General features: G+C 33.5%; 1 protein-coding gene across 9 annotated transcripts in view; it reads right to left on the bottom strand.

Annotated features, from left to right (window-relative positions):
- LOC145243504 (FERM domain-containing protein 8-like) overlaps nucleotides 1-24,289 on the bottom strand; it is a 218,103-nt gene that overhangs the window by 30,425 nt on the left and 163,389 nt on the right. For 8 of the 9 annotated variants that reach the window (XM_080106459.1, XM_080106461.1, XM_080106463.1 and 5 more), the window contains 2 exons: nucleotides 20,368-20,457; nucleotides 483-650 (listed from right to left, as the gene is read on the bottom strand). In XM_080106459.1, coding sequence (XP_079962585.1) covers nucleotides 483-650; nucleotides 20,368-20,457 — 258 coding nt within the window. Of the gene's footprint in view, nucleotides 1-482; nucleotides 651-4,360; nucleotides 5,906-20,367; nucleotides 20,458-24,289 lie in introns of those variants that run through there. The other variant, XM_080106466.1, reaches the window with a different exon arrangement.

Genomic DNA, 24,289 nt, shown 5'->3' with positions numbered 1-24,289 from the left:
GTGAGGTGTGGTTGGAGATTGTGTAACTTTTGCCACAAAAATTTTACGCAGAGGCACTCTTACAGTGGGTATCCATAGTCTGTCAAGACTGAAGGAGGCTAACAAATTCTAGAATATTTTATTTTTTTAATTTTTTTTTTTTACTATTGAGGTTAAACTTTGCATAATAACTAAAAATGGGTTAGAATACATAAATTGAATGGAAAATTTTTTTTTATTTTACTCAGAAAGCAAAATATTGACACTCCTATAAAAAGAACACTGGTTACATGTGATATAGTTTAGAAATCAAGAGGCAGCAGACTTCAAATTAAATTTATATTATTACCACATTATGGTAAAGAGCAAAACAGTTCACGCAAAAATGTACATTACACTTTTATCAATATGTAGTTAATGGCTTACAATTGCAAGACTCATGTCTTTGTGGTAATCAGACAAAAGATAGAAATGGATTCAGTGATTGTCACTTATTTACTTACCCAATAATGGTGAGACAAGCCAAAGGGAAAAGATGTTGTGAGCTTCGGGAGGAAGTTGCTGTTCCTCTTTGACAATATCAAAGAGATCGTCCGCTTGTGCAAGGTGACCATCATCAAGAAGAACATGGATGACGGTCTGATCACGGAGATAGAGACACACTTCAAGAGCTGACATAGCAATTAAAACAAAAAAAGAAAGAGCAAATAAAAATAAAATCAAAATCATTGACTTGATGCTTTCCATAATTCTGTTGTGGAGAAAATAACAAGTTCAGTAAATAATTATGTAAGAGGGGCATTTCTCTCTTTTACTCTTTTTCATCCTAAACAAAGCATGTTGTCACTTGAGTAAGGGGCTACTCTTTAGAATCATGTCTAACAGGAGACCGTGGGAAGTTGAGTAGTGAGATGTCTGTTCACATTACATTTAAACTTTTGCATGTTAGTACAGTCATGAAAGCAGTAAATAGGAACAAAATTCCAAACAGTCCAAAGAAAGAAATTATTTATTAAAGTAGAAGGCTTTCCGGCATCTAGGAGCATCAACGGTAAAGGGACAGGATTTTGTTGTGCGTTGGATTAGTCGGAGTATGTACGTCGAGGGGATATAAGTGTTACGAGTGGTCACACAATGTAGTAAAAGCAATTTCTTAACCTAAAAATGTAACTAACTATATAAAATTAATTTTGTAATATTTCTTACATATAACAGAATTAAGGTATTCAAGACTGATAACTAATGAATTTAACAAGGTTATTAAGAGTGCTCAATAAAAGAAAAGCAAGATATATTTGTATTAATATAAACAAATTTAATTGGTCGCAACACTGGACATAGCATGTAAATGTTATATCCATTGTTGCAACTATGTAAATTTTTTTATATTAATAATATATATATATATATATATATATATATATTAGCAGGGAGACCCGACCTTGCCCGGGATTTAATGATGACCAACGAATATATCACACTTCTGTATTTTTATTGTCGCCAAAATCAGTGAAATCACCCATTTTTTTTTTTTCAATCAAATCGATTGATTGCCCGCTCTAGTTGGGAACCTATCATGGTGCACCAGGAGTAAGCTTTACGTGCCTCCTTGCAGTGACTTAATCCATAATACATTGCACTGTAGAGAACATACTGTTGATTTTTATTAAATTATTTTTGTATATAATGGCTTAAAGTTTAAAATGCAAAAGTCAAGTATCAAGTTATAACATTTACATTGTGTCTTAAACAGAAACTTTAATTTCAAATGTGCCTCTGTCATATAAAAGAATTTACTATTGATTTTATATGTTGGGTCTTTTTGCTTGTGTGGTAATAAAACTTCTAAAATGCACTCGTGATGTTAGGCTGTGTAAGGTGTTATCTTTGGACAAAATCACCTTTTCCTTCTTTCAGCAGATTTTTTTGATTGTCGATACTTAGCAAAGACATTCCAATACAAAACCTACCTAAAAATGATACCAGATATAAAAAGTACATTTAGGTAAAATTTCATAAAAATCAGCCTGGCAGTTTTGGAGTCCATAGGGAATGAACTCACACACACACACACACACAGAAAGTCTCTATTATGTAGTAGTAGTAGTAGTAGTAGTATATATTATAGTAAATATATAATTTTTTATGCGCATAAAAGTTATACATGGACATGTTTCTTGCTGACTAGCAGGTGTCAGCATGATTTGACTTTGGCAAGGATCGAACCCACAACTACATTGTAGTCTGGCAGTTTACGATTGGGCTACAAAACCTTGCCTGAAATATGTACAGTTTTTATGTTATAATTTACAGAATCCAGCTCTCCAAGAAAGGGCATTCTAAATTGGGATAAAAAATAAAAATTGCCTCGGTCTGAAAGGACTTCTTTTTCACTGACCAAGGATAGAAAAGATAAAGTGTAGTATCAGAACAGGTACTAGACTTTGAATTAATTATAATTGCTAAAAAATATAACATAGAACAAGGTCATCAAAAATGTGGGAAAGTGGAGATCGTTGGTCATCCTCTATCTTATATTATCTTACTCTTAACTAGAATCATTTCACTCACCACAATACCACATTTACTCCCATTAAAAATAATGTCAATATGCTGATTAAATATTTAATAAATATTAATACATTTTTGATAAAAAAATATTTTCCCTACGATGGCTAACAAATATCAATAAATTGTCTGCCAATAATAAATTTATTCAAGGTTAGAAATCCAGTCAATAAACCTTCATATCTGCCTGCCTCCCATCTTCCACAAAAAAAATCTCATTTCTTCCTTTTTGTATCAAGGAAAATGGGATGCTGTCAAATCAATAGCTTTGTGCTATGTCTGCTCTCAAAATAAAAAACATAATTTCACATAAAGGTCTAGGGTTCAAGAAAAAAAATTATCGGCTTTGGGTAAAATTTTCTGGTATTTCTTATAACACTGTTATAAATGCATAAGTTTCTATTTCTGAAAAGAATTTATGATTTACATCTGAGTTTCCCAATGTGTATTTTGGTTATAAATTATCGGTGAGATACAAAAAGAAAAAAAAAACTGACATAAATACATTGCTAGTTGATTTGTTAACAATAAATTTGGTATATTTACATCTTTAACTCATTGTTCTCTTTGCGATAAATAAAGCTCAAAATATCGGAACGTTATCACCATATAAATGAACTAAAATCGATGCCATTTAAGGAACTCTTTCGATAGGGGTGGCGGAGGTCTATAATACTTCTATGCTGTAGCTGTGATTTTTTTCAGGAGCTTTTCTTACTGGAATCAGAATCGGAAACTATCGGAATCGTTCCATCACTAATCTATATATATATATATTATTTTTAAAATATAATTATCCACTGACACGTGTTTCGTCATCTACCACTCATCAGAGTGGGTGAATCTCGCTAGATTCAGCCACTCTGATGAGTCGTAGACAATGAAACATGTGTCAGTGGATAATTATATTTTAAAAATAATACATATGCTGCTCCCCATTTGGGGGTACCAAACTGGTCAAAGGGAAAATTATTCCCAACTTGCATTTAGGTAAAAATGTGCTTCCATATAAATAATTGAATTCATTCAATAAGTATCGCTAACAAAACCAAACAACATCTATATATATATATATATATATATATATATATATATATATATTAGATGATAGAACATCCTGAAAAAGTATGAGTTAGAAAGTTGTAGAAATAAGAAATATCTAAAATAACTACAACTAAAGATAAAAATTAGTCATTTTGTATAAGCAGTAAGGCACAAACAGATTATTATATTTGATTGTTTGGTTGATCTTGAGAGTAAAGTTATTTTCAGTTAGAAAATCTCAACCATATGAAAGTTTATGAAATGACAATTGTTCAAATTAAAATGTTTTCGTTGTTGTCCAAAATTCAACCTAATTAAAAAAAAAAGTGAAGTACAGAAAATTTTTATGATCTACATATGCGTCACTGAACAAAAACGTCATATCCCAAAATTTACTTAAATTGATCAAATAGTTTTTTATATAAAAAATTAGTTTTTTTTTTTTTTATGATTTCTAGTGATTAATAGTAAATCATAGCAATTACAAGGCTGATTAAATCTCTATTTCTGGAGAGGTTGTTTATTTATTAAAGCTGGCAAACAGAGACACAATCCTTGCTTCCTCATAAAATTTAAACAAAAAAAAAAAAAAAAGTACTTAAATGATTTTTGGAATATAACATTTTCGTTCCCTGACGTATGTGCATCATAAAGACTTTTTCTGTATTTTTTTTTTAATAAGTTGAATTCTGGACAAGAACCAAAATTCATTTTTTTTGTAATGGAGAAACATGTAAGATAAATACAGAAATGCTAAAAATGTTTTAACCTGGAGACGGATGATCATTTTCTTGTGGAAAGGCGCTTTGACTTTGTCCCATTGTTTTTGTTGTATTTTTTTTTAAACTGGAATGTAAATTCTTTTTTTCATTAAAACAGTTTTAATTGTTTTCATTTTGATCCTTTTTTTATTTTAACAGAAGTAATTTTTCACTAACATTTTTAAAGTGTTTCAACGATTTACCTTTTGTCTCAAGTGTCATTTTTTTTTTTAAATAAGTAATTTTGTAACAGGTTTGACTATTTTGGTACGGATTCATCCTTTTTTTTTTTTAAGAAAAGAGATGCTGTCTCTCTTTTCTTACTATAACAGTCTTATAATAGTTTTGTAACTGTTTTGACGTTGACTCGTCTTAGTTTATTTATTTATTTTTTTTTTTTTTAGATGTTACCTATGTGTTGTTGCTGTAAATGTTTTTATAACAGTTTTTTTAAGTTTTGCTTTTGTTTCAACTGTTTTGATTTTTCTTTCAAAACAGGGATGTGATCGTTCCTTTTCACTGTAGTTGTTTTCTGTTTGATTGAAACTGTTTCATAGTGTTTGAGAACACAAATAGGGAAAATTTAAGTTGATCTTAGGAATGACCTTTCTCTGCCTGCTTCAGATTATCATTTTCTCTATATGCTGGACATTACAATAAACTATACATACATACATACACTTGTATTTTTCCTTATTATTGGCACAGCTGGTTGGTCAACAACTAGGTTTTTTTTTTCTTTCTTTCACTTACTAATGTCAGAGAACAAAAATTAACTTTTTTAAAAAATGGACACACAGAATTGTGGGTCAGTCAATTTTTTTTTTATTGTGAAAAAGCCTACCTACTTCTTTTCTTTTTTTTACTTTTTTTTTCTTTCAGAAAATTCACTTACTAAAGTCAACGAACGAAAAAAATAACTTTGAAAGGACACAGGGTATTGTGGGTCAACATTTAGATGTTGCTTTATTGTGAAATGACAAACCTCAGGCTTTTTTTTCACATTCCATATGAAAAATAAACAAAACCAGATTTTTAATATTGTAACACCAAAATATAGATCAATTTGGTCCACTCACAAAATTCTTTTCCAGAATAGTCACTGTAAAAATTAGTTTTATGCTCAGCAGTAAGCTTTTTATTTTAAATTTAGATACTTGTCCAGAATTTTCCCGTATATTAAAAACCAAAATACAAAAACCCTTTAAAACGCATGTACATATTTATAATGAACCAAAAAGATCATATTTCGAAAAATCATGTAAATCAATCAAGTAGTTATATATTTATAAAGAAAATCATTTTTAAACTATTTTAAGCGATTAATGAGAAAACATTACAAGGTTGATCTTACAAGTTTGAATTATTGCCCTTGTTTCTTCAAGATGGCGATGCAAGATGATTTTGTTTTGCTTACTCATAGAATTTGATTTTCTTAGTTAAAAAATTACTTGATCAATTTACATGAGTTTTGGAATGATATTTTCGTTCTGTCCATACATTATAGAGATTTTTTTTTTAATTTTTAACTTTTAATATAACGGTATTTTGGACAAGTTTATACATGGATACATTTTTTAAATTTGGTTAAAGTAGGGACTCTCCACAGGGGTCCGAATGGACATCCAGTGGTGCACAGAAGCTTTAATAGAGAGAGGATGGTGTTAAAAACTGTACTTATATTATAAATACATATAATTAAATTATAATTAAGTATAATTAAATTATAATTAATTAAGTATAATTAAATTATAAATAATTAATTAGGTATAATTAAATTATAATTGATTAATTAATTATAATTAAATTATAATCAATCAACTATAATTAAAATATAAAAGAATCTCTACTATTATATAAAAGGAACTTTGTCTGCATGTGTGCGTTCATTCTCTTTGGACTAAAAATAAAACGGCTGGGCTGATTTTAATGAAATTTCACACGAAGGTACTTTATGTGCCTGGTAGTGTTCTTAGATAGGTTTTGTATCAGAATGTCTTCAATGATAATCGAAATAACCTGATGAAAGAAGGAACGAGTGATATTGACCTAAGTTAACACCTTACACAGCCTAACATCACAAGTGCATTTGAGAAGTTTTATTACTACACAAACCGAAAGGCCAGGCATATAAAATCAACAGTAGGTTCTTTGATATGACAAGGGTGCGTTCGAAATGAATGTTTTTGTTTAAAGCACAATTGAAGCATGACACTTGATTTTTTTTCATTTAAACTTTAATTCAAGCTATTATCACCACACAAGCAATAAGGCCAGACATATAAAATCAACAGTAGGTTCTTTGATAGGGCAGAGGCACGTTCAAAATGAATGTTTCTGTTTGGAGCACAAATGAAGCATGATACTTGACTTTTGCATTTTAAACTTTAATTCAAGCCATTCTATATAAATGTATTGTAGATTAAGTCACTGCTAGAAAGTATGTGAATCTTCCTCCCGGTGCACTAGAGCAGGTAATTGATTTGATTGAAAAATAGTTGATTTCACAGATTTTGATGACAATAAAAATATGGGATTGTGAAACATTTGTTGATCATCATTCAATCCTGGGCAACGTCGGGTCTCCCTGCTAGTATGTAATATAGATAACACACACAATTTGGTTAGTATGTTTTGTAACAATAACAGATGCATGATCATGATGTACTCGCGATTTCTGAGTTAAGATTTCTCATCATTTTTCATGTTTTTGTCTTTCATAACATTTTAATGCGCTGGAAATGTATTTTTTTATGTTCATAATTACATTGTATTTATATTAATAAAAATCTATTGGCAATAGTTGGTTTCTTCCATTTTTCATTTATGCACTTACAAACATAAGTGCATAAATGAAAAATGGAAGAAATCAATTAGTTGATTTCTTCCATTTTTCATTTATGCACTAATGTTTACAAAATTTATGTCTTAATAAGCAAACCGGTGACGCTTCTGATCTCTCAAGGTTTTATTTATTTCCATTATGCATGCACGTCCGTATATATTGTTCATTTTACGACTTTGCTATAACTTTTATACTCAATTCATATTAAATGTTGGTCTGATTCTTGGAAATACTCCAAGATGCAATTGTCATTCTAAAATAGTCCTACCAAGGCCAGAAACCACGCGACATATTTGGTATTCCCAACATTCAGTAGATACACCACAAGTCTATTCTGTCCTAGTGTAACGTTACACATATTTACCCAACACGGTGTAGCAGAGTATGTTGCAAGTAATAATTTTACTCCTTTCTGTAACAACAACATTTCCGGGTATTTTACACCCAAATAAAATGTGATCGAACATCATCCACGTCTCTAATGTGGATGATGTTCGAGAAAAATTGAAAGAGAAATAAATAAGCTTCTCTCTTTACATCATCAACATTCTAATTCACATTTGTCTTCAATTGAAATGAATGGCTCTCGTCTTCAGGAGGCCTCAAGTTTTGACAAGCTTCTGGGCTTGACCATTACTCCTGATCTTAAATGGAACACGTACATCAAATCTGTTGCCAAGGCCGCTGGAAAAATGGTGGGATCTTTCTATCGATCCGGTAGATATCTCACTGCTGATGCTATTCTCTATCTATATAAGAGCCAGGTACGTCCAAGGATGGAATACTGTTGCCACATCTGGGCAGGAGCTGCTAGAAAGGACTTGTCCTGCCTTGATAGAGTTCAAAATAGACTTCGTAGCCTTGTAGGAGATGTCCTTTTCTCCTCCTTGCAACCTCTATCTCACAGAAGAGATGTTGCGAGTTTGTCTCTGATGTATCGTTATTTTCATGGAAAGTGTTCAACTGAGCTTCAATCTATGGTCCCCCCTCGCCAAACTTTCACAAGAAACACTCGTCTAGCTGTAAACACTATCAATAATTTCCCCCACTCTTTATCTGTGCCTAAACCTAAACGTAGATTCCATGAACAAAGCTTCTTTCTTAGAACTGCACGCCTGTGGAATTGTCTTCCGTTTTCCTGCTTTCCGGCTGACTACAATATGGTTGTATTCAAGTCTAAAGTAAATAAGTTCTTGATGAGCCGTTCCATATAAGTTATTATATTTACCAAATTTTCATTACTAATGATTACTATATTGACCCATTTCTACTGTACACTCTTTAACCCTTATCCTTGAGTGGCCTCTGGGCCTTGATAATGTGGTGATGCCTTTGTAAAATAAAAAAAAAAAAAAATCCAACCAAATAGCAACATAAAAATAAGGAAGCAAGGCTCTAGCAATCTATTGCCTCCTTTAACGTGATCTCTCTCTTTTTTATAATTCTTTTCATTTTCCTTACCGTGACATCTATTAAAATGTTTTTGACTCATAATGGGGGGGGGGGGTATGACTCCAATGATTTCGACGATCGTTTTTATAACCACAAGTTATAATAACCAACCAATCAGAAGCTTCAAAAGTTACTATAAAAAATGTTGAATTTTGGATTCAATCAGTTCACCGTCGCCTTTGTCACGAAATGACTCAAGATCAGGACTGCATTGATTCTTCATCGCCATCTTTGTTACTAGGAATTATTTAGCACTCGAGATCGGGACTGCATTGATTCTTCATCGCAATCTTTGTTACTAGGAATTACTTAACACTCGAGATCAGGACTGCATTGATTCTTCGTCGATTTGATTTACTGCCGCCATCTTTGTTCAACATAATGTCTCAACACTTAACATCATTTCGCACACGGCTCAGTATTTGCACACAACCGCCATATGCACGTCCACGCTCTATTACACTAGGTTAGTGAAGAAGAAATCTTTCTATATTGAGGCAATATTTTTTTGTTCTGATCATAAGCGCCCCCACCCTTTTTGGAGAGATGAATTTCTCCACATCAAAAACCGACCTTGTATCTAACTTTGCCCTTGTGGAGATGCAAATAAATAGAAATGTCAATCATTTCAATTAAGACAAGGCACTGAGTGCATATGTGAGGAAAGGAGACTGGAAGTCATTCTTTGATGAAACATCATTTAACTCCACTACTCCCATCCTGAATTGTTTGAAGTCTTTAACACCATGGCAAATTTTTTCTTTTCTTTTTTACAAAGGAGTCACCACTTATCAAGGCCCAAAGGTCACTCAAGGATAAGGGTTAATGAATGTAAGATAGTTCAGTAATCGTTAATGATGTAGATGGGGTAGAATTTGAATTATTTAAGGGGACGGCTCAACAAGAACTTGTTTACATTGGACTTGAAGTAAAAAAAAAAAATAGTGTAATCGGTTAGGAAGCAGTCCAATGAAACAGTGTTCCACATGCAGGCAGTTTAAGGAAAGAAACTTTGTTCATGGAATCTGAGTTTAGATTTAGGCACAGACTGAGAGTGGAGAAAATTGTTGATAGTGGTTGTAGCTAGTCGAGTGTTTTTTTGTGAGTTCGGCAAGGGGGAGCATAGAGTTGAGCTCAGACAAGCACTTGCCATGAAAATAAAGATAGAGCAGAGACAGGCTCACAACGTCTCTTTTGTGGGAAATTAACATTTTCAGTTTTCAGAGAGAATTATCATAAGAAAGAAAAGAAAAGCAAAGCAAGAAAAGAAGAGAAAAATAAATTGAAAGAGAAAAAAATAAAATCCAACCAAATAGCAATGTAAAAAAAATAAGGAAGCAAGGCTGTAGCTATTTGCTAGAAATCAGTCTTTTTTTGTTATACTTTAAAAAAAAAAAAAGCTAATTTCAACCAAAAACTGAAGAACTTGTATTCATAGGCGACATAAAAGCATTTAAAAGGGAAATCCACCTTTTCTGGATTACAAAAAAATCAATAAAATTTTGCTAAAATGCAAAGAACTCAAACTTCTGATTTCGTTCAATTTGACCATCTAATCTCTCTGAAGTTGGGCAGATTATCATATTAAAAATTTAATTTTATCTATAAAATAAAACTTCAGCTTTAACAGGATGCAAAACCGACTTCGAAATCTAGTGAGTGACGTCCTCTTCATCTCCTTACTACTTCTTTTTCACAGAAGAGACGTTGTTAGCCTTTCTTTCTCTATCGCTATTTTAACAGCAGGTGCATGACTGAGCTTCAAATTATAGCCCCCCCCCACGTAAAACATTCACAACAAAATCTCGTCTAGCTACAACTACTGTCAATAATTTTCCTTTCTTATAAAACAAGTGGGCCATGTTCATACTTGGAACAAAATGCAGTTGAACTGCTTCCCAGCTGACTACAACATTATCATTTTTAAGTCCAATGTGAACAAAATTTTGTTGAGTCATCCTCTTAAATAATCAGATTCTGACAAACTTTTACCGACGATTTGACATTCATTAACCCTTATCCTCGAGTGGCCTTTATATTTTGACTAGCCTGGGTGCCTGGCGTTGCCCGGGTGTTTGGAGGGGTGTGTTGAGCAAAAAAAAAAAAAAAAGTAGTAGTAGGCAGGCAGGCAGGCTCGAACCCATACCATAAAGGAGAATTGTGACATATTTACTATTGCGTCCATCGCCAAAGCAGAGGTGGCGAAGGTTTAAATTAAGCCTAGTCAATCGAAATGAGGGGATGACTTTTGACAATAGCGGTGAAAAAAGTGACTCCTTCCTGTAGAAAAGTGCCCAGTTGAGGGTGAAAGATTTAATGTTTTTAATCAATTTTTCGATATTTGTCGTCTGAAGGGTCGAGCTTCAAAACGATACCAATGTTATGAAAATCTGTCGATCTGTCAAAATTTTTTGCAAGACATACATGCATACATTTAAACAAACAGGTGAGATTTATATTATAGACTAGCGGGGTACCCGGCGTTACCCGGGTGTTTACAGGTGCGTGTGTTGGGAAAGGGGGGGGGTAAATCAAAACAAAAAATAAGCGAAGTAATAACCCTGTTTAAATCTATATATATAAAAGGCAAATGCGCACGCGCATTTTTTGTATGTCTCGAAAAGGCTTTTTTCACCGATGGTCCCGGGGGGGGGGGATTATTATCGCTTAAAAGTGTTTATATACCCCCTAGATAATAATATCTAGGATTTGGGAACACGGGTCGCCTCTAGATTTATTTACATCGACTTTTATGAGATTCGCGCTAACGGGTTGTGTTCTCGGCTTTTGTGCTGAAACGTCCAGAAAGCAATCAGCTTTTGATCAATGTGGAGTGTCTCCTTATATCAGACAATTGCTATTCGATTTGGACAATGGGGAGCTGCTTTCCCCCCTTCCCACCATCATCTGGAGGAAGCGAAAACTAAAAATATTGCCACGTCATCGTAACGATCCCGCGATGACCTCATTTAGCGTCTTCCTGTCAATCAAACCTCTTTCACTCGCTTTATAAGCCTTAACTTAACACGCTAATCAATTACTCTCACTCATGGTCGAGACGGTTAAGTAGTTGGCTTTTGTTTCCACCTCCACGTCAAGGCTTCCGGGTTCAATCCCGCCTCCCGACCAAAACTTTTTTTTTTCTTTTACACCTTTAAACACCCGGGCAACAGTTTACCGCCCCCCCCCCCCATACACACAGCGTTGTTATCTTAAGATTGCAGGTTCGATCTGACAGGTTTATGCCATTTTTTTCCGTTTTGGTTTTTCCGATTTTTTTAACATCATCTTTTTTATAATATTTAAGCAGGGGGTATTACTTACCCCCCACCCCATACAAACACCTACAAACACCCGGGCAACGCTGGGTACCCCCCGCTAGTATTATATAAAAAACAAACAACGTTAAAACTTCTTAAAAAAATCGTTGCCCGGGTGTTTGTAAGTGTGTGAGTTGGGAGGGGATTGTTAAAAAAAAAAATTTTGGTAGGTAGGTAGGATCGAACCTGAAGCCTTGAGGTGAAGGTGAAAAATAAAGTGTGAAAATAAACCTGACACGTTACCTGCTCGGCCAGCAAGAAAAAGTAACTGAAACACATTTGAATTTATTTAAGTATTAAAAACGGATTTAACAGGTGCATGCATTTAATGAGGTCAAATAGAAATAGCGCAGTTAAATTTTACTGCGGGACAGTTTTTTGAGGTTTATTTACCCAACTTTATCTGGTTTTGTTTCCCAACGTGTTGGGGAAAACCATCTCCCCCTTTATTAGGGGAGTGTCCAAATGAAAACAATTGTCTGATATGACGGTGAAAACCGACATTGACCAAACATCCATCCTTTTCTGGATGTACCCGGTTCAAAGGCCGGGACCGCTACTTAGCTTCAGATCAATTTCGCTTTTATATGAAAAAGCTCAAGCAACACGTGAGAAGCCGAAATAGCAATAATTTTGTAAAAGGCAAGGTAAATAAATCTAGCCGCGACGCGCGTTCGCAAAATATCTAGGGGGTATATAAACACTTCTAACCGATAGTAACCACCCCGAGAACTCCCCGAAAAAAAAGCCTTTCTTGGACATACAAAAACTCTTGTGCGCGTTTTGCCTTTTATATATATATATATATATATATATATATATATATATATATATATATATATATATATATATATATATATATAAATGTATATATAGATAAGCGGTTTACTTTTAATAAAAAAATTTTTAAATTCACTGAGCATGCACACCATCTTATTTCAAAAGATGGTATCTCATAAATTCACTCAATGTTATTATTGCACAAAGTTCTATTTAATATTTTTTTTTTATATCGTGAAGACAAATTAGAATTTTTGCTGAGAAGATTTGGAAATATGCTGCTGCTGATTACGAGTCAGATCAGTATTATAGCTTATAAACAAAGAAACTGACCCCCCCCCCCCATAAACGCTCAATGTGGCAAAACAAATCAGTCAGGGAGTATCTGACCCCTCCTATCACCACATTAATTCCATTAAGAAATTAAATTTCACTTTTTTGTTATATTGTAAATTGAAATCAAATCACAGCCTCTCCCCACACCCAACAATCCTCAACACACACCTCCATAGTAAAATAAAGAAATCAAGGAGTCTTTTCCTCTCCCTCATAACTTCTTGGACAAAGGATGAGAAGGAGGTACAGAGAAGCGGAAGTATTTCTGGCTGGAGTCTGACCACCCAGGAAATATTTTCTTTGTTTGACAAACTAAGTGTTTCATTGAATGAAAAAGTCATGATGGAATCGGCTTTTGTGAGGAAACTAATGTTCAAGGTTATCTATAGCTAAGACTCCATGAATGAAAACTGTTTAAATGTTGTCTCTGGTAGATGTCTGTCTGGGTGGTTGAACTGTGACCACTAATAAAGGCTCAGAATAAATCAGGAGTGAAAAGATTCCAGGAGACGGGGAGGGAAGGCAGTCATAGTTTTCCAAGGATAGAGAAGGAGTAAAAATTTGAACGTTCAACATGGGAGGTTAATTGTTCTGCGGGCTGCCATGCAGTTTGGCCTGTGGATCCCTCCAGGCAGATTGGGTTCTTGAGACACTTGGCTGAAGAACTGTATGAATGGGACGTGTGTGCTTTGAACCCATCCTGCAAGTTTGGGTTGAATGGCAAACTTGCAGGATGAGTATTATACCAATTGTAACAAAAAAAAAAAAAAACATTCTTATTTGTTTATAAATTTGTGGCTTTCGTTTTGAAAGGAGAATTTCTTTGTTGCAGGACTGACTAGACTAGACAACAACTTTATAATGACACAAGTGAGTACTGGGAAATGCTGGGACACAGGTTCTGCTAGTTTATTATAAAAGTTATAGCAAGGATCAACTCTCTCTCTTCGTCCATCTATGCTATGAAAACATTTTATTTACTAACTTTCATATTTGCGTTTTTAACTTCCAGAGAATGAAAATAAAAATGGCGGTAAATTCTTCAATTGACTATTTTTGTTAGAATCCTCTTTCTCCAAAGCACTTTATAAAAAACTTTTAAATTTCTTTGCGATTTCACCGATGTGTATAAACTTTGAAGAATTATATTAGTTTCAATCAATTTATAACAGAAAATTCATTAATCTCTTATTGCAGTAAAGTTAATCAACGTTATTTTCCTAAAACTTTGGTTTTCTTATATACTTTATTAACATAAAATATGTACATACTAAAATATGCAGTTGTTCTGGGATTTGATTATTTTTGAAAGAAATTTCTGCTTTAATTGTTCTAATTAACCGTATTTATAATTAACTGAACAAAACACTCATTTTTCTCTCAACTATTTTTCTTGCCTCCTCTTACTCTCTTGATTCAAACACTAATAGTGTTTCTGCACTGTTTACCAGAGTTTGTGAAAGGAAATCAATAGAATTTCTGGATCAATTATACTTGGGGCACCCCAAAATAAGCCACAATCAAAAGGACACATTTTGGCTCAAAAGGACACATTTTGGCTGTTTTCTTGAACTTTTACTTCAGGTTGAATTATAAAAAAAACAAAAAAAAACGTACAGCTGTTTTGCAGAATAGTTTTTAAATTGAAAATGGGCATACTGTGAAGACAAATGTGCATATTGTTTTGTTTACAATTCTACCGGAAGTAAAAAAAAATGTTCCTTTTATGATAAAAGATGAGAACGATAGTCTAAAAAGAGAAATTATTATATTCATTCAGAAAAGAAAGCAAAAATGAAACCATAAAATAAATTAAAAAAAAAAAAAAAAAAAAAAAAAAAAACGCAAACAATATTTACCTTTAGGTTGTCCTGAGAAAGCATAATAAAAACGAAAAACAAAACAAGAGTTAAACAAATTAAAACAAGTAAAGCACGAGTTGTCTCCCCTAACTAACATGAGTTGTCTCCCCATAAATAATATTTGTGTAATTAAAGCCCGAGTTGTGCTCCTGGAATTATTCTATTTGAATATGTAAAACATGAATTCCCCTCCCCCTAATCACTACTTTTTTTTTTTTTTTTTTTTAACTCTTTTTCCTTCCAAACGAAGCATATTGCCAGTTGGAACGAAAAAGGCTACTATTTGGGATAGTGTCTATGGAGATTTGAGCAGCAAGATGTATGTTCAAATAACATTCATACCTGCATGTATAGGAAAGCAGGAAACAGAGAAGAAATTCCAAAGTCTAGCAGTCCAAGGAAAAAAAACTATTACAGTTGAGGGCTTTCCAGCATCTCGGGGCCGCAACAATGAAGAGGTGGAATTTTGTTGCCTGTAGGATTAGTTTGGACTATGTACATTGAAGGACACAAATGCTATGAGTTCATTTCATTCTACTACTTGAATGAATAAAGCTAGATTGTTGTAAATTTTCTTTCTTTCCGTGATGAAAGAAATTACAATAATTCCAAATTTTACGGCGGGAAAGGCCCATTTTCAATAATCTGTGAGCAGAGCAGATTGTCCTGTGATCGCCACTACTTAAATGCTTCAAATCAGCCATTGGTCACAATATTATGTTTCTGAAGTTTTGAGCTGAAGATGAATTATTTGGGTTATTCAGACTACTGTTCTCATCTTGAGCGTTATTCACACTATTTTGGTCAACGTAACCCCAGACCTTCTTCAGATGCATCTAGCTAATCTTTCTGTTGAAATCGGGGAAATTTTCTGTTAAACTTGGGAATCTGCATGGAATTTTAAACAGGGTCCTTTATTTAATCCACGGGGATAGCATGTCCCACTTCAGTCAGGGTAGAAGTTTTAAGTAATTTACAATTGTATTCTTCATAATGCCTGGACTAAGGATTGAACTTTTAACCTTCAGAAGAGTGTCACTTAGAATTGAATTACCATTACCTAATACTTTATCCATTATACCACAGATAATTCTAATATGAATTTTAGGAGCCTTAATCCTCAATACAGGTGATACAGAGAATACAATTGTGAATGGATGGTAACATTTAATGCTACTAAGATGAGATTGAACATGAGTGGGATTCATATATCACATCAAAACCTAAAGAATTTTATAGGCAAGGCATTTGTAAGCTTGCTAGCAGATGGAATCATGTTATAGAGAGCAAAGGACGTTATTATTGTCAATAAAGATGTTTAAAAAATAAAAAAAAAAAGAAATCCACATTTTTTTCATTTTTCAAGATAAAATTTTAAAAGGGTAAAAATTGATAATTTTATTAATTCGAGGTTGATAGATAAAGATTTGTTACTGTCAGTACATATTTGTCAGTAGTCTCCAGTTTTTGCTGTCAGTGCTATTTTTCTAACAAACTTTACATTTTTTTCTTTTCTCTTAAATACTGCTGAAGTCAACAATTTTAGAATTTGGCAAAATGCATAGTAATGGCCATCTTAGTGGTCTCATTTGGAATTCTTACATAAAATTGCATTTCAAAATGTAAATAAACTGAAGAAATATATTATTGTAACCTCAAAAGAAAAGCCGACAGAACTCCTCTTCACTAACACCGTAATTCACACCAATAAATCTCAGCTTCAATGTTTTCTCTTAACTCTCCGCCTTCCAACTCGTCCCTCTTAAAGCAACTATTTTCCATATACGCAAATTAATGCCAGATATAAAAAAGATCCAACTACAAACCCAAGTTCATCATCTCTTTTTCTTTTCACAATAACCTCACCTGACATGTTAAGCAGATGCACTGCTGCTTTCGTGAGTAGTAGTTTTTTCTATTGCAATTTTACCAAATTATTATCCATGGCTAACAAAATTAATCATAGTTTTATAACAATTTTATTCAATTAATTATTTGATGAACAAAGGTAAAAATTCAACTTTTAAATGACTTTTCTTCAGTCTGTAGAAATATAACAGTTATAAGACAATAAAATTACACATGAATAACATCAAATATTAATTTATTATGAACTGTTTAAAAAGTAGTGCAAATTAGGGATACTAATAGCTGTGTTTGGGGTCCCTGTTTTTGATTATAGATATTTCAAAAGACTATATTGTAGCGTGGGGGAGGGGAGTGTAAAATACGCTTAAGTATATTTTAATTCATCTAGATTTCATATTTATTATTACAGAGCAAATTTTCTATTGAATATTATATTGTACCTAATATATAGTAGTGATATCAAAAGTTTAAAAAAAAAAAAAAGACTTGGGTGTCATCAGCTAGAATCGAAATCAAAACATTTAGCACTCTAGCCATTTTCCCTACCACTGTAGCTATCAAGAGATAAGTAAGAAAAATTTAATATTGAATGACTTTGAGACATGAATTGAATTTGGGCAAGCGCAGAAAGAAATAGAAATAGGTCGGCATGTTGAAATGAACATACACATTATTTATCCATCCAAACAAAGATTTTACTAGCTATAAACCATCCTTGGTGGATGATTACTATTTCCTGTTAATTTCAGTGTTATGTGACCAGTAGTTTAAGAGTTTATCAGTTAAATATTAATATATACGGTACTTGTGCATTTAACGAACCAGACGTAACTCAGCATTTGCTCGGCTTTGTCCGACACATGACGTCAACAGCTCGGGTTTTGCTGCTGTCTGACGAAACATGTTCATCAGCCAATCAAAACACTGCGCGCTTAGTTTAAACTCAACGTGCGTGCGCGTCGAGCAGCAGATGAGAATCCCGATATGGGCATTCGAGATAGCGGCGACTAGGAATCTCCAGCGCGAATGTGGGTTGTGGTCACTCCACACAATTGTGGACTGGAAGAATTTCCTGCGAGATAATATGCCGAGATTACTTTCTCAGGAATCCCTGGCCGATAGGAGGCCCAGCAGGCCATACGGTAAAAATCGACGAGTCTGTCTTCTTCAACCGCCAGCGGCAGACATTTAACACCGGTCTGGGTCCTCAGTGGGTATGCCGACCCCGCCAAAAAGGTTTTTTTTTTTTTTTGGTAACGTAGCAAATACGAATGCTGAAACCCTCCTTCCACTAATAAGAAAATACATTCTGCCGGGGACCATGCACGATCGTACCAGACTGTTGGAGCAAAGTGGGAGGAGAGGGGTATCACTATTTAACGGGGAACCACCACAGCCTTAATTTTGTAGATCCCGTAAAAAAAAAGAAAAAAGTTTTGTTCCTTTCCTTTTTCTTACGATTTTTTTCTTTTTTTGTACGTAAATAGTTGAAAAAAAAAAGTTTCATAAAAATCAATTACTCACTACTATTTGTTAAAAAAAAATTGATCCTACAAATATCATTTTTGTTGGTCATTTTACATAAATATTTTTAAAAAAAAACCCAAAAAAACTTTTCATTAAAAAAAAAAAAAAATTACTATTATTTGTATACAAAAAATTTTTTATATGTATTTATTTTGCAAACAGAAAACAATTTCAAACAATAATACTAATAATAAAAAAAAAACAAATGAACGGTAGGTTTTTGCTTTTTACTTATTTTTGGATGTTTCTACATTTTACAATTTCATTTTACAGTTATTTTGTTGTAGCGTTGTTTTTATTTTATCGGCAATGCTCGGTTTTATCCGGCTGTTGACATCATGCGGTTGGACAAAGCTGAGCAAATGCTGAGTTACGTCTGGTTCGTTAAATGCACAAGTACCATACATACACATACATCAACTGTTTTATTAGTTTATTTGGGCAGTATTTTTTCTCTTATTCATGTTTTGTTGAACAGCAGGGATAATTCCTGTTTGTTTCTCTTGCAATCCATCTTTTCCATTTGGCATGCCAATGTTTGCATGTTCTGTTAGAGTGTGAAAAGAAATTCACCATAGCCACAAACGTTTTCGACTTCCACGAGTAGTTTTCAGGCGAGTGAGGAATTAAAAAAATTGTGTTAAATGAATTTATTGAAAAAGTCAATTAAAATCCTTTAAAAGCACCTAAGCATACCCTCTACTTCATATTGAGCCTGATTGATGGTCAGTTTGTTTATGCAAATGAGTAAGGCTTCTGTGATTGGGAGGCACAGGTTACAATAGAAAACAGCTAGAATAGCAGTATTTTTTATTAATATATTTCTAAACTCATTTTTTGGGGGTGTCATGTGCTACTAGATGCTGGTAGATGAAGCTGTTAGGGGAAGACAGGTTGCATGTAAGCCGGCAAGAAATATTAGTCCTAGTCATACCGATGTAGATTTTATTTATATAGATCTAAACACCAGCGACCTGTTTTGATAATAATAATATAGGTGTGATAAATGAAAAAATAAAATGTGCATTTATTCAGTTAAATGATTTCACTTACTTTTTAACTTTTACTTATCCTAAACAAGGCATATTGCTATTCAGATGTAAGTGGCTACTATTTGGGAGAGTGTCTAACAGGAGACTGTGGGGAGTTGAACAGCGAGATGTTTGCTTGTATTACATTTAAACTTCTGCATGTTAGTACAGTCAAGGAAGTAGGAAACAGGGAGAGAGTTCCAAAGTTTAACAGTCCAAAGGAAGAAACTATTAGAGTAGAGGACTTTTCAGCATCTAGGGACAGTGAAGGGGTGGGATTTTGCTGCATGAAAGGTAAGTCAGAAGTATGTATATCAAGAGGGCACAAGTGATAGGAGTTCATCAGAGCACATTCCATTAAAGTACTTGTAAAACAAGCATAGAGATGTAATATTGCGGTGATGCGACAGAGGTTGGAGCTTGGTTGATAGTGCAGGATTTGAGACTCTTTCTTGGATCCTGTCTAAGAGAGGGAGACTAGAGATAGATGCACCAGCCCAAATGTAGCAGCAGTACTCTATGCATGGGTGAATAGTGGCTTTGTAGAGATACAGGATGCTCCCAGGTATGAGTTATTTCCCTTTTTTTTTTTGTAGCAGTTTTGACAATGCAGTTTTTTCAATTCAAGTTGCCTGTGAATTTTAAGCTGAAAAGTTTGTACGATATGCTCTTAGGTAAAGTGTTATTAGTTATGGTTATTTGGGTGATTGAGAACGTTTTTTGTAATTGTTAAAGAAGTGTAGTTTTAGTAGCATTAAATATTACCATCCATTTCATTGCAGACTGATATGAAAAAAAGTTTACCTAATCATCATTAATACCATGTTGTTGTTGATTCAGATGTGTTTTGTTTAAATAGATTTCATAGTCTATATTTCTAACTCAACTACAAAGTTCTTATTGCGAAGACACTTCAGTATCTCTGGGCATGCAGACACACACACACACACAAAAGTAATTTTTAAGTAAGAGATTTAAATAATTTATGCATACGTTTCATTCCGGTAGACATCTGGGAAGTTCTGTCTGCATTATCCACCACTGAAGTCCGAGACGTCGTAGCAGCAGCAGGCACTGAACCCACTGAAAATAGATAAAGAGGACATCGTGGAAATATCAGTAGGTCACAAAGTATTTTTGTTTTTTTGTTTAATAGACTTTTATTTAGTCCACTTACATCACATTGGCAGTTTCTCACATTCTTAATACAAAAAGTTCAAAAACTTTAAAATGTTGATCATTAAAAATTATGAGAGAGAGAAAAAAAAAACAAAGGGATAAGATTCAAATAAAATCTTTCAAAATGAAAGAAAAACAAAACATTATCAAAACAAAGGAAATTCATAGTATGTTTGTAAAATCTGAGGAAAAGGTCGACTTGCTAGTTAGCTGTGCTTTCCTTTTTCAGAATGATGTATAATTTCGTTTGGTCCTCAGAGATGTACTCTCATAGTGAGATCTCTGGCTTTGGTAGAGACTATCTTGGATGATGATAGTGTCTTTGGGTTTTGCCAAGAACCACATCAGCAATTAATATGAATTGGGTATGAAAGTTGTGTTTTAACGAAGGAAGAAAATGAAGGATATACTAGCAGGCCACTCAGCATTACATAGTCATAAGATATGCTTAAATATGATATTTTGATTCATGCAGATTACGTATATTTTATTATCATATTGAACCTAATATTTAATAGTGAGATCAAAACTATATATATATATATATATATATATATATATGACTTGGGTGCCATCAGCTAAAATCGAAACCAAAACATAGAACTCCCCACCCTCATTCTTTAGCCTTTGAGCCATGCTCATATATATATAAATTCACCCGTCATCCTTTTTTTTAAAGATGGAATCACTCGATCATAGAAAACAAGATTCAAGCAATCAAGGACACCCAGACGGTCTTTTTTTTTTTTTTTTTTTTTTTTTACACAGTGATCACCACTTATCAAGGCCCGGAAGCCACTCAGTGATAAGAGTTAATATAGAGTTTTATAATTATACTAGCGAAGGGTACCCAGCGTTGCCTGGGTGTTTGGAGATGTGTGTGGAAACTCCCGAGGGGGGGGGAGTAAAAAAAAATGTTTTGGTAGGTAAGTATGAGGATCGAACCCAAACCGTTGAGGCAAAGTTGTAAATGAAAGTGTGAAAAAAAAAAAAAACGTGCGAGGTTAACCATTGTCCCACCGCGAGATGCTAACGGAAACACGTTTGAATTTATTTAATTACTTGGATTTGGCAGGTGCCCGTTTTAATGAGTTAATGAGGTCAAGTTTGACTGCGGGATAGTATTTTTTATTTTTATTTTCCCAAGATGTTATAGGAAAAAGACTAACCCACATGCGGCGAGCAACAAATGTTGAATATTTATCTTCCCGAAATCGAGCAAATTAAGTAGACAGGTGAGCTTCGTTGTTAACTCTGAGATATTACGATTTATGTATGATATAAAAAGTTTTAAAAGTTGTGAAGCGACCGACCGCTTCTCTGAAAAAAGCCTTTTGTAGACATACAGAAAAAGCGAACACACATACATACATTTTCGCTTTTATATTTATAGATATATATATAGTCCCTATGCAAAACCTAATAAATCCAATTTCCTGAAATTGAGAAAAAAATGTTTTTTATAGCACAAATATTGTTGGACAAAACCCACTATTTTATTTTTTTAAATATTAATGTGTCAAAATTTGGTTATAATGAGACGAAAATTTAAAATTTTTACTGTTGCTGAATTTTATTTTAATCTCTCTTCGCATGTCTTTATGGGGAAATAGCTGTCATGAGAATATTTTAAAAGAAAATTAATATAAAACAAAGTTATTCAAATTCAGAATTTCTGTATTTTTTTAAAACAATATTTTCTTGATGAAATTCATGTCACTCTTCATCTTAATATCGATGTTATTGATATGTGAGAGCATGTGTAATACAAATAATAATAAAAATCAGTGGTTGTTGCCAGTGACAAATCAATGATAAGTGGCTGTTGCAATAATGCAAAGTTATTTGCAAAGGTTATCAGAAGAGGTGGAGAGTAGTTGTAATTTTTGCACAGAAAATTGGAGTTGTCTATGGAAACAAATAGAGCAAGAGGTTCTACTTGCAACACAAAGAGTACTCTCACTGCTTATAATACATTGGCCTACAGGTCATTCCTAGATTTGCTGCCATTTTGTAAAAGAAGAGATAGAGAGAAATGATGATAGAAAAAGAAAAAACACTAAACTGCTGCTACCACCACTGACTCTTAGCCAAGATTATTCATTTTAACACAAAAGAATTGTATTAGTGCGATGAGGAATGGAAGTCCAGCCAGTTGCATGGAGAGAAATGATATATGATGGATGCATAATTTGAGTCTTAGATCTGATGACCTCAGGGAAAGATTAAATTTACACAGTATAAGAATATGTGTGCAGACGAGTAGACTTTAATGGTGTGAGAAAGTTGAAGAATGGATGAGAGTTCTTAGGTTAGTAGATGTAGAACAGTTGGAGAAGCATCTACGACCACTGTCAATAGTTTCCCTTGCTTTCTTTCTCTCTCATGTTCAAATTCCAATATACTTTGTTTGCAGTGAAAAACGCCATTAATTTATTTTTATTTTTTAAACTGTCTCATGTTGATTTGAAGTTCCAAAATTTGAGCAATAATTCTTTTTCTTTTTCTTTTTTTTTTTTTTTTTTTTACGGGTGCAACACTTGGAAATTTTCACTTTTGGATACCCAAAATCCAATGTTCCATTATTAAGACTTGTCATACTCACAGATATGAACGACCATTAGCTCAAATATCTGAAATCAAGATAGAGTTTTCAACTTTGAGAGGGGGGAGGGGGCCTGCCTCTCCCATTAATTTTTCAACTTCACCCACATACACACATAATATAATACAAAACGATCACCAATTTTCTGGCCATCCTAGTTTTTAGGGCAGTTAATCAAAAGAAATTTTGGTTATAGAAGATAAATTTTGTGCACTTCGAGGTGGTGGAATTTTTTTCATGCAAAAAGGTTAATAAAAAATAATCCTATCACTAACCCTAGGTCCAAATGGCAAGCCACACCTTAAAAAAAATTCTTAACCCTACCATTAACCCCAACTTAATGGTAGGGTTAGTAAGTAAAAAAAAAAAAAAAAAAAAATAGTAAGACCATATGCAATCTCTTAAAGAAATAGCAAAAACAAAATGATTAACTGCCCCAAAACAGAAATAGCTCAGAACATTAAATTTACATCGATCTGAAGTTTCAAAATTTGAGCAATAAATTTTTTTTACAGATGCAACACTTCGAAATTTACATTTTTCAAGTGGGTTATTTTATGATTCTGCAGGAAATCTTCATCATCCTCTAAAAGCATCAGGCAGATCCACCTTTTTTCTATTTTTAATTGGATGTGATTTTCTGACTGACCAACATTTCTATTCAAGCAATTATTCAGATCAATTAATTTTTTAACTATGATTTAAGGATAATTCAATTCACTTTAAGTAGTTTTAAGTCAGTTTTACGATTTTCAATGAATCATCCTTTGCAGACAGATTGAATGTTTACTCCTGTGACAGATAATTGCCCCCTACGTCCTACCCCCACCACCACCAGCTCAATTGCTTTGTAAACCTGTGCTGTACGACATGTTTCATTAGTGCATGTGGATAGCAGACTTGTAATTGTTGAATGCTTGATCAAAGGAAGAGGGGAGGGAGCGCATGAGGTTGAAAATATCTCTGACTAGTTAGATTACCCAAAAAGATATTCTCCTAGTTTGGAAAAAGGTACCTAATCAATGAACGGAAAGCGTCTTACTGGGATCATCTTTGTGAGAAAAAAAATATCCAGGTTTTTTCCAGGTAAGCCCCAGTAATGGAGACAGTCTTAGATGTTATGTTATCTTT

The sequence above is a fragment of the Euprymna scolopes genome, chromosome 22 (assembly GCF_053919585.1).
Source record: "Euprymna scolopes isolate OS-2025 chromosome 22, ASM5391958v1, whole genome shotgun sequence".
NCBI lineage: Eukaryota > Metazoa > Mollusca > Cephalopoda > Sepiida > Sepiolidae > Euprymna > Euprymna scolopes.
Note: the sequence above shows the minus strand (reverse complement) of the source record. Positions and strands in the feature narration are given on the sequence as shown.